Raw genomic sequence first — 11,113 nt, 5'->3', positions numbered from 1 at the left:
AATATACAGAATGAAAGGATATTGGGGATCTAAAAAAGTGTCATGAAATTGTTCAATTCTGGGTGAAATGTCTAATTTTATTTCTAATAGGTGAAGAATTATATGATCTATTAAGCCTGTAAAAAAATCCTGAAGGTTATGATCCACAGCTGAAAATTTCCCCTTTATTTGAATTCACCAGTTTTCATGGTTTTGCTTGTTGGTTTGACTATTTACAGAAAGCCACCTGAAAAGTGCCAGCCCGAGGTCTCCAAATGGATGAGTCCAATGTGACCGCGTTTGTTGATCAGGAGTCTCCGAATGCCTCAACCGGCAGGAATTCCTCAGTCGGGAATGCAGCACCACATATTCCAGTTGTGCACTGGGTCATTATGAGCATCTCCCCACTGGGCTTTGTGGAAAACGGGATTCTCCTCTGGTTCCTCTGCTTCCGGATGAGAAGAAACCCCTTCACTGTCTACATCACCCACTTGTCTATTGCTGATATCTCGTTACTCTTTTGTATTTTTATTCTGTCTATTGACTATGCTTTAGACTATGAACTCTCTTCTGGCCATTACTACACAATCGTCACACTATCAGTGACTTTTATGTTTGGCTACAACACAGGTCTCTACCTGCTGACCGCCATTAGTGTGGAGAGGTGCCTATCTGTCCTCTACCCCATCTGGTACCGATGCCACCGCCCCAAGCATCAGTCAGCGTTTGTCTGTGCCCTCCTGTGGGCTCTTTCCTGCCTGGTGACCACAATGGAGTACATCATGTGCATTGACAGTGAAGAAAACAGCCGCTCTCGAAGTGACTGCCGGGCAGTCATCCTCTTTATAGCTGTCCTCAGCTTCCTGGTTTTTACCCCACTCATGCTGGTGTCCAGCACTATCTTGGCGGTGAAGATCCGAAAGAACACACGGACCACCCATTCCTCAAAGCTGTACATCGTCATCATGGTCACCATCATTATCTTCCTCATCTTTGCCATGCCCATGAGGCTTCTCTACCTGCTGTACTACGAGTACTGGTCCACATTCGGGACCCTACATAACATCTCTCTGCTCTTTTCCACGATTAACAGCAGTGCCAATCCTTTCATTTACTTCTTTGTGGGCAGCAGTAAGAAAAAGCGGTTCAAGGAGTCCTTAAAAGTAGTCCTGACCAGGGCTTTCAAAGATGAGATGCAGCCCAGGCGCCAGGAAGACAGTGGCAATACCATTTCTGTCGAGACTGTTGTCTGAGGACTGCAGAGGGAAATTGTGGGCAAAAATGGTGGGACACAGGTGACTTCTAGTTTGTGCTTGGAATGCACTTTAAGTATTTAAAAATCTCCTTTAATGTGTTTCAGAATGACATCCATCCCATACGCATGAGACATGAATTGATGAGATTATACTCTTGTCCTGTATCTTCTGGAAATGCCTAAAAACAAGTCAGACCTCTGTTGTTTCTGTACTTATCAAGAGCTCCTCTCTGTTCTTCTGTAAGTGTCTTAGCATGAACCAAACATCTACTCTAGCAGAAAGAACTGTATGCTTCTCTTACAGAGATGACCAGGAAGGATAGCAAAAGTGTTGGTTGGAACTTGAAGGAGGAATCCAACGTAGGAGGAGGAAGTAGAAATTAGGCTTTACCATTTGCTATCTATGATCACAGGCAAGAAATTTAATTTCTTGTAGCCTCATTTCCTCATTTAGGAGTTGGTAGCAGCAACAGTCTCAACCTCCCAGGGTTGTAAGAGTCCGACAGGGAGGAAAGATAGCAAAGCACCAGGAACACTGTCAGTGTTCAATAAACCTCTATCTGTGATCACTCATTTAAGTGGAAGACAAAAGGTTTATTTCTTTTTATAAAGCAGACACACAGACATGTAGGTATACGAACAGCTCTATCATGTACAAATATTGTCCTATGTTTTTAAATGTTGAAAGTAGATTTATGAAGGGTCTTCTTTTTTTGCTTGCAGCATGAAAGCTTTTCATGGCCTAACACCACTGTTAAAAACATTGGCAGATGTTATCATCTAGCCAGCCATGGGTTCAAGAACCATTTCAGGTTGTGAAGACAAACATTTGGCCTCCAGTGATGAGTTCCACTTGGCTTCCCTTGCCTCCCTGGGAACAGTAGATGGAAAGAAAATCTGTGTTTTGAAATCCTTTGATTGCATATACTTTTTCACAAATACCACTTAATTCACATGTTAGTGTGGCAACTTTGAAGACCTTCTCTTCCCCAAGTGCTTGGAGGCTTATTTATATCACAAAGTCCTGCCCTATCGCTCTATTCAGGTGTCTGCCTCCTTTGCCTGTGGTGACTCATTCCTGGAAGCAGGCTCTGAGTGGCTGACAGGAGTGCAGCCACACCCTCCACGGGCCTGGAAGTTTGTCCTCAAGGCAGATCTTTGTAAGACCATGTCATGTCTGGTTCTTGGTTAGGGAACCAAAGAAGATGCATCTGGGGGGTGAGCACCACTGCTCTGCTGTCCAAGCAGTACACTGGGCTCATAAATGTAGCCCTAATAAAAAGTGAGAGAGACAAAATTTAACGAAAAGAAGACACTTCAGTTGTAAAGAGGAAATGGAAAGGACAGGAAAGGAAAGGAAACAATAGATAGCTGCCCTGATAAGAAGGAATCTGGGGCACGGATGTAGCTCAGCGGCACAGCGCCTGCCTGGCAAGCACAAGGTCCTGAGTTTGATTCCTGGTACAAAAACAGAAAGATACAGTCATAGTAGAGAGCTCCAGAAAGATGGAGGACCCATGGGCCCTTTGTTCCCCGCTGTTTTTATAATGGATGAGTGACCCTTTCCCTTCCATCTGGAACTTGCCATAACTGGATTGGCTTCTGGACACCTCTAATGTCAATTCTTCCATTGGTCTACGTGCAGCTTCTTTTTGTCCCTTTGTTTACTTATCCTTGATGTGCTTTTCAAGACTGTGTCTTTGGGGTGGATGGCTAGCTAGCAAGGGGGCACCTTATTCTTGGTTAGCTTAGAGTTAGTAAGGGAGTATGTGGATATCTGTTGTACTCTATAATGAGCCTATAGTAATAATATAGTGAATCTAGAGTGAATATACCTGTATATATGTGGATATGTTAGTGCATAACAGTGAGTATATACTGTCTTCGTTAGTCAGCCCCCTTTGCTTCCCCTATATTTTATTGGAGGTGGGGGCAGCTTATTATTTGTGGACTTAACCTTTGCTCTGTGTCCTGCCTGTCAGCTCTTTTTTTCTGGTCTCTTGGTGCAAATCCCAAGGCCATTTGGTGCCTTTCTTTATCTGGCTTTTCTCCCTTTTTCTATCCCTGTCTTTGACTTGTTCCTAGGGGAATCTCTCTAGTAAAGTTTGTTTTAAAGTCCTAGTCAGGATTAGCTAGAAGACCTAAGGAGGCCCCCATTCTATTTTCTCATCTCTAGATCCCTTCCCTACCACCCTCAGCATCTTTGCTCAGCACTGGCGCTGGGAAAGCTCTCTTCCCACTTGTCTTGAGTTGCCACGTGAAGATCTGGGTTGTAGTTGTGATGATGTCTGTCCTGGTCTGCAGATGCTGTATATTGCTCTACACACTTCCTCATGTCTCTTCTAGGAGTCCCTTGAGAACGGCAATGCTTCCTGTCACCTTCATGTGAGACAATGCTCACCACTCAGTGCTGAACTGGCTCTTATTGCTGCTGCTGCCCTCTCCACGCGCTTCCTCTCTCAGAAGGAATGACAGCCCATACCTGGGGGCAACTTTGCCAAGGGGGATGGGTGAACTTGTCCTACTGAGCTGGGACCCCGTTGCCAGCCAAGTTGTGCAGGAGGCTTTTCAGTGGGTGACGACATCTGATTCAGAAGCCCGGCAGCTTACTTTTGGGAGCCCAGATGGGGTGTGGAGTGATGACATTTAGAACGCTCTTGTGTTCAGCTGAAAACAGAGCCTCTTAGGTGAGAAAGAACAGAATCTGAGGACCAGAGTGTCTCCCTTCTGTTTTCCACTGTCTCCCCAATGCTGTGGGTAGAAGAGGGGATTAATCTCATCTCTCACTGCCCCAAGGGGCTGTGTAGATTTTTATTGCTGTGACAAATAATAGAGACAAATCAGCTTAGAAGGATTCATTTTGCTCATGTTTTAGAGTTTTGGCCTGTGGCTGCTTGGCCTTGGTTCTTTGGGCCTGTGGCTGGTGCCACAGTGCACAAGTGTGGGGATGTATGGTGCAGAAGCCAGGAAGCAAAGAGAGGAGTAGATGCCTGTGTCCTAATACCCCCTCGGGGGACTTGCTCCTGCAGCTTAACTTCCTCCCACTGGCCCTTGTCCTAAAGGTTCTGCCACCTTCCAGGAGCACCGTGGGCTGAGGACCAGGTTTTTAACATATGAGACTTTGTGGGATGCTTTCAAAAGCATAGCAGGGATCTTGGTCTTAAGGAGTAAACTAAACACTACTGGAGACAAGGAATTTCTACCCCAGGAAAATACAGTGAGTAGTTTGGAAGGCCCCGTTTATTGCTTTCTTACAGAGAAAGTAGGGAAATTGAATGCAATAATGAGTACAAAAATTTTAACCTTTGAAAGGGCAGTGCCTTCAGAGGTAGGGTTTGGAGTTTGTGAAGTTTGCAAAATGAATATAAGGTTAAAAAAGTAAAATTAAAAGATTTAAATACATTTGGAAACATGGAGGGGAGACTAGACAATTTGTACCCTTTGGATTTACAGAAAATTGCCTAAATCATTGCAGGTTTTTAGGTGCCATTTCTGAGGATGAGCTGGGGGTAGGGAGGAGACTGGTCACATACTCTACCTGTTCTTTTATTTATTTTTTTAAACGGTACTGGGCATTGAACCCAGGACTTTTTCACTGAACTACATCTCCAGTCCTTTTTTTATTTTTTATTTTGAGATAGGGTCTTGTTAAGTTATTAAATTGCTGAGGTTGGGCCCAAACTTGTGATTCCCCAGCCTCCTAGATGCTGGGATTACAAGCATGGGGCACCATGCCTGACAGTGTATGGTTTCTGTTCATAACTGAGGGGAAGGGCTCACAGCAGCGATGGTGAACTTTTAGAGATGAGTGCTCGAACTGCAGCCCCAAACCCACTCATTTATCACAAGGTACCAACACTGAGATTAACCCTGAATACTGAGGTTTTAGGGTTAGAAAAAGCAGCTCATACAGTGACATCTTTTGTCTTAAAAGAAAAACAGATAGCACGTGTGCCATAGGTGTCCCTCAGCACCTGAAGTAGGTGCAATTACAGGCATGTGCTACCACACCTGGCCCTCTAGGTCTTACCACACCCTCAAACTGTTGCTACCAGGTTGCTGAGTGGTGTGGCGAAGTCTCAGCCTATTGGATTAAGGCCCTGGCACATCCAGGTTCCCCAAGGCTGGGCCCTCCTTGCTGCCCCAGCCCACGTAGGACTGTGATTCCAAGCTCTCTGTCTGGGGCTTTCTCCTTACAGTTGCTAGCTCCTTGTAACCATGCATGTATCACCGGAACAAGCAAAGGCCACGAGGCAGGAGCCCTCTCAGAGACTCCTTATCACTTATGATGACGTAGCACCACTCCTTTCTCTTCTCTGAAGATTTTCCTCCTCTTCCACATTTCCCCCTGTTGACAATACTCCTGGATTAGTAACCACAAGCTTTGTGCTTAATGATTTTCCTTGTGTGTATTTGTGTGTGTGTGTGTGTGTGTGTGTGTGTGTGTGTGTACTGCAAGGGATGAGCCCAGGGCTTTCACATTCAGTTAAGTCCTGAGCCCTTTTAATTTAGTTTAATTTTTAAAACTTGGAGACAGGGTCTTGTCAAGTTGCTAAATTGTGCAGGTTGGGCTGAAATTTGCAATCCTCTGTTTCAGCCTGCCAGAGTGTTAGATTCATAGGCATACAGCACCATGCCCAGCTTTGCTTTCATTTTCTTTTCTTTTCTTTTCCTTTTTTTCTTTCCTTTTCTTCTTTTTCTTTCTTTCATTTATTTTTTGAGACAGGGTCTCTCTCTGTAATTCAGGCTGGATTTGAACTCCCTATGTAGCCCAGGCTCGTCTTGAAGTTGTGGCGATCCTCCTGCCTCATACTATTGAGTGCTGGGATCATATAGGCTGTGCCACAACACCCAGTTTGTTTTCTTTTTTTAAGTAAAAAAAAACCAAACCAGTCCTCACTGGGCATGATGGCTCATGCTTATAATACCAGCACTCAGGATGCCGAAGCAGGAGGGTATCTGTGAGTTTGACACCAGCCTGAACTGCATAGTGAAACCCTGCCTCAAATAAGACAAAAACAAAACAAAATAAAACTAAGTCCTCATGGAAGTCTATGAGCTAGTTCCTGTCTAATGCTCAGCTCCTCCCAACACTTTCCCCTTGCTCTTTCTTCCAGCCACACCATCCTTCTTGCAAGTCTTCAAAATGCCAACAACATCTGGAGACATGGCTCAGTGGTAGAGCTTTTGCTAGCATGTGCAAGCTGGGGATGGAGTTCCATCCCCAGACTCACTCCAGACCCCCGACCCCACCAAGAAGAAAAAGCAAAGGACACACTGGGAATTGAACTCAGGACCTTGAGCTTGCCAAGCAGGCACTTGTGCCGCTGAGCTACATTCCCGGCCCAGGACAAACTTTCTTCTGGCTCTGGGTTTTAACATTCCTTCCAGCTAGAATGCCCTCCTCTTGAACTTATTCACTTTTCTCTTCCCATAGCTTCTGGGAAGCCATCTCTTCAGCTGCCCTCTGTGGCCACCCACACTGCTGAATACCACTCTCCTGACCTTTTCCTCAGCACTCATCCCCGCTGCTGTGGTAGGTATTGATGTATTTGTGTGTCCTTCTCTTCTCACTGTAACTCCTGGAGGCAGAGACTTAGCTTCACTCACGGCTACTGCCCCAGCTCCTAGTGTAGTGCCTGCCCCTCATCTGCCAGCATGGTTGAAGCCACTACTTGCCTCTCTGGGCTGTCTCTTCCACAGATAAACAGGTTCACATGGTTTCCACTTCGAAACAAAAGCCACTCCTTGACCCTACAGTCTTGTTTACGCCTGTCCTGCACCCCCTTCCAGACACCTTCTGAAGAGACCCTTCCACACTCACCATTCTTACTTTGCAGGCACAGTTCAGACCCTTGGTGTCCCACCAGCTGACTTGCACAAACCACCCTATTGAGGTTGGCCCAGCTAAGAATCTGAGTGATCTCCTCAGTGTCCCACTTCATGCTGTCTCAGTCTGTTTTCTGATACTATAATAGAGTACTCAAGAATGGGTAATTTATAAAAAAGGTTTATTTTGGTTCTGAAAGCTGCAAATCCAAGACCAGGCTGCTGTGTCATAACAAGGCAGAAAGCAGAAGAGCAATAGGCCTCATGAAGGTGAGACAAAGTGTGGGAGCACACTGTTACTATTATAAAGAGACACTCCACTCTTAAGAGAACCACCCATTACCATGAGGAAGACATGAATCCCTCTCAATGACCTAATTATTCTTACAGGCCCCACCTCTGAACAGCACCACAGTGGCCATCAAGTGTCAACATGAGTTTCGGCAGGGACAAATCACATTTGAATCCCAGTAAGTGGGCTCTTTTCTATCTAGTGTAGCATTTGACACAGCTGACCATACTCTTCTTGAAAATCTCTCTTTTTCTGCTGGGTGTGGTGGCCCATGCCTGTGATTTCACTTGGAAAGGTAAGGCAGGAGGATTGCAGTGAGTTTGAGGCCAGCCTGAACTACATAGTGAGACCCTGTCTCAAAGAGAAAAAAAAAAAAAAAAAAGAAAGGAAAAGAAAAGAAAAAGAAAGAAAGGAGAATATCTCTCTTCTTGGATTCTGTTTTGCTACTTTAGTTCTTGGGTTGAGTCCTGTCCTACTAAATTGGAACCTTCTTGTCTCTTTCATTGTTCATTCTCTGCTTCTCCCTTAAATGGCTATGTTTTCCATGATTCAGTGGCTGGGCTTCTGCCCTTTTCCTTCTGAACATTTTTCCTGGCATTCCAATCATAGATGCCTGTATGTTAATGATCCTCAAATCTGCTGCCCCAGACACTTTGGGTTCCAGTTCTCTTTGCCTTGATGCCCTGCGGATACATCACAGCACACTGTCCATTCTCCTACCATTGCCCTATTTCTTTCTCAGTGGACACTGCCACTAGTCACTCTCTTGCCCAGGCAGTGCTCTCTCCTTTGAACAACTTGGTCTTCCCTTTTTTTCCCATCTAGAAACTCCACTTACTCATCCATGTTCAGCTAAGAAGAGTCTCCTGGAAGCTGAGGTCCAGGTCAACCATTGCATCCTGCTGTCTCCCAGACTTTCCGTGTCCCTTTTCCTTTGTGGCTTTCAGCTGACAGCTCACTTCCACTTACACAAGAATAGGAGCAACCAGAAGAATTCTCCTGTACTTTCCCACAAATGCCTCTTCTGATCTAGCTGCATCTCTCTATATGTGTCTGCCCTTTATACTCTGGGGAAACTCACTATGCTCCTGGCTAGATGAGCTCCAAGCTAAGGTGCTCCAGCTCCCTCCCCTACAGCATATCATTCCTCCCCTTCCCTGGGCCCAGCATATCCAGAGCCCAACGGAGATGGGGATGGACTAGTCAGTTGCCTTCTTTGAGTTGTTTAAGGGACACCTGAAAGATACCTATGGAATTCCTACAATTTCACCACTAGAAAATAATTCCTTTGGGTTAAATTTTGAGTTTTCACCCAGTCTCTTCTGAAATTAGAGATGCTCCTTGACTTATGATGGAGTTACATCCTGATAAATCCATTGTAAGTTGAAAATATCACTAAGTCAAAAATGCTCTTCACTTACCTAACTTACCAAACATAACTTGGCAACATAGCATGTTGTAGAGTCTCAGTTGTTTACCATGTAGCTTGGTGACTGACTGTGAGATATGGGCTGTTGCCCTGACCAGCGTTGCTAAAGAGAGTCAGACCACACATCATTTAGACTGGAAAATGATCCAAATTCAAAATTCTAAGTATAGTTTCCACTGAATGCATGTGGAATTTGCACCACTGTAAAACTGAAAAGCCCTATTGAAGCATCCGAAGTCAGGGACCATCTATACAGAGCATCCCTGGAAGGGAAAACATGTCAAGCTGTGCTTAAAATTTCCTGTGGTTTTTCCCATGGAGAAGAATGTGCAAGACTAGAAACCCTGGTTCAGCCTACTGAGTCAGGAGTGAGGTGTGTGTGGGGGGGCAGGGGAGCAGTGAAGTACTACATTACCCGACTCCACAACAGGAAGCTTCTTTTCATGGAACATTTGACTCCTTCACATTACAGTGTTTTGCAGAAAAGAAAAACCCTCATACTACGAAAACATTTATTAACAAATATGTCACTTGGAAAATGGGCTCTGATTAGCTTCCCTCCCTGCTTAACTCTAGGGTCTCTCTCTGCCTTGTCAGCATCTCTGTGGGTGACTCTTGTGACTCTTGAGTGTCAGTGCAAACTGACTACCAGATCACACTGGCTGTCTTGCAGAATGTTCAGGAATTGGTGAAGTTTTACCAAGAGAGGCATCAGAAAACTGCTGAAAGAATTCTCTCAGCTAATGATAGAAGAATGTGAAAAGGAGAAACCTGGATTTACACAGTAGTTGGAGAGATGGTAGTGATCACACATCCTACTGGAGAGAACTGGATCCTCGTTTCAGGTCACCATCAGAAAAGCTAAGTTTGGCATACAGTAAGGTTCAGGAGATCTGATCCTGACGCAGAACCATCCTCTACTACAGAATCTTGAGTTGTGTCTCCCACTTCGTCTTTCCGACCATCCCGAAGACTTGTAAGATTCCATGTGGGAAATTAGTAGCAGTTCTTGGAAGGGAAAGAAGGAAAACTGTTGGTTGGAATAAAAACAGGGTTGAATGAGTTCTAGAAAGTGGGGTTCTCAAACTCTTGGACAACAATCTGGAAAAAGCCATCCTAAAGCAATATGCAGAGAAGAAAGATGAGAGGGGCCTCCTCAGGACTGGAGACAGCTGGTCCACAGCCAAAGATCTTGAGCCAGCTCTTCCAGGAAGATAGTGAGGTCGCTCTGTGGAGAAACCTCCTCTAGGATCTGTGAGGAAGACGAGAAAGAACAAACAGAAGACTCCTGGGGTGGAGGTGGCGGCAGTACCAGTGAAGCACCCCAGCCCTCTCAGATGAAAAGGGCCTGGGCTGACTCCACTGTAGAAAGCGAGGAGGCATTTAAGAATAGAATGGAAGTTAAAGTGAAGATTCCTGAACAGTTAAAACCATGGCTTGTTGAGGCCTGGGACTTGGCAACCAGGCAGAAGCAGCTCTTCCAACTTCCTCCTAAGAAAAATGTAGATGCCATTCTGGAAGAATATACAAATTGTAAGAAATCACAGGGAAATGTTGATAATAAGGAATGTGCAGTTAATGAAGTTGTGGCAGGAATAAAAGAGTATTTCAATGTGATGTTGGTCACTCAGCTGCTCTACAAATTTGAGAGGCCCCAGTGTGCTGAAATCCTCTTGACTGACCCTGATGCACCAAGGTCCCAGGGTTAAGGAGTGCCACACCTACTGAGATTATTTGTAAGAATGGAGCAATGTTATGGCCTATATACCTCTTGATGAGAAGAGCCTCGCATTATTGTTGGCCTATCTGCATGATTTCCTAAAGTGTCTGGCAAAAAATTCTGTGTCACTGTTTACTGCCAGTAATTGCAAAGTGGTTTCTGCTGACTCCCATCGCAAAGCCCTGTGAGGGTCTACAGACCACTCACTGTTAACGTCTGGTATCTGTGAACACTTTCTGTTTTTAGTCTTTTACTTTATAATTGATGTTCTTTAAAATTGACAATGTATAAAAGGGCTTATGTTTCAGTTTATTTTCTGTTCTGTTTTAAACAGAAAATAAAAGGAGTAAAAACTCTTTTCCTCATTTCAAAGTTGCTATGCATATGCAGTCATTAGACAAAGAAAAAAGCATTCAGCAGACCATACTATTGCTTAGCTGACAACATTGCTTAAGTGCTGGTGGTTCTATCCCTTTGACACTACACAATTTTCTACTATGTGTTAAATGCTAAGTGACAAAAAGCCTCGATTTCTAGTGCCAATGGTTCAACTTTATATATATACCTGAAAACCCATACATTTGTGCTTTTTTTTTTTTTTTTTTTTTT

At 44.6% G+C, this 11,113-nt stretch overlaps 1 protein-coding gene and 1 pseudogene across 1 annotated transcript; both read left to right on the top strand.

The window, feature by feature from the left end:
• The first annotated feature begins 254 nt into the window (after nt 1-254).
• On the top strand, nt 255-1,232 carry Mas1 (MAS1 proto-oncogene, G protein-coupled receptor). The gene has a single exon (XM_005390707.1). The coding sequence runs from the start codon at nt 255-257 to the stop codon at nt 1,230-1,232; it is 978 nt and encodes a 325-aa protein (XP_005390764.1).
• Nucleotides 1,233-9,891: 8,659 nt separating this feature from the next.
• LOC102013873 lies at nt 9,892-10,692 on the top strand (annotated as a pseudogene).
• The last annotated feature ends 421 nt before the right edge of the window (nt 10,693-11,113 follow it).

This window comes from Chinchilla lanigera, unplaced genomic scaffold (assembly GCF_000276665.1).
Source record: "Chinchilla lanigera isolate Chin_1 unplaced genomic scaffold, ChiLan1.0 scaffold00038, whole genome shotgun sequence".
NCBI classification, from domain to species: domain Eukaryota; kingdom Metazoa; phylum Chordata; class Mammalia; order Rodentia; family Chinchillidae; genus Chinchilla; species Chinchilla lanigera.
This window is presented reverse-complemented; position numbering and strand designations above follow the sequence as displayed.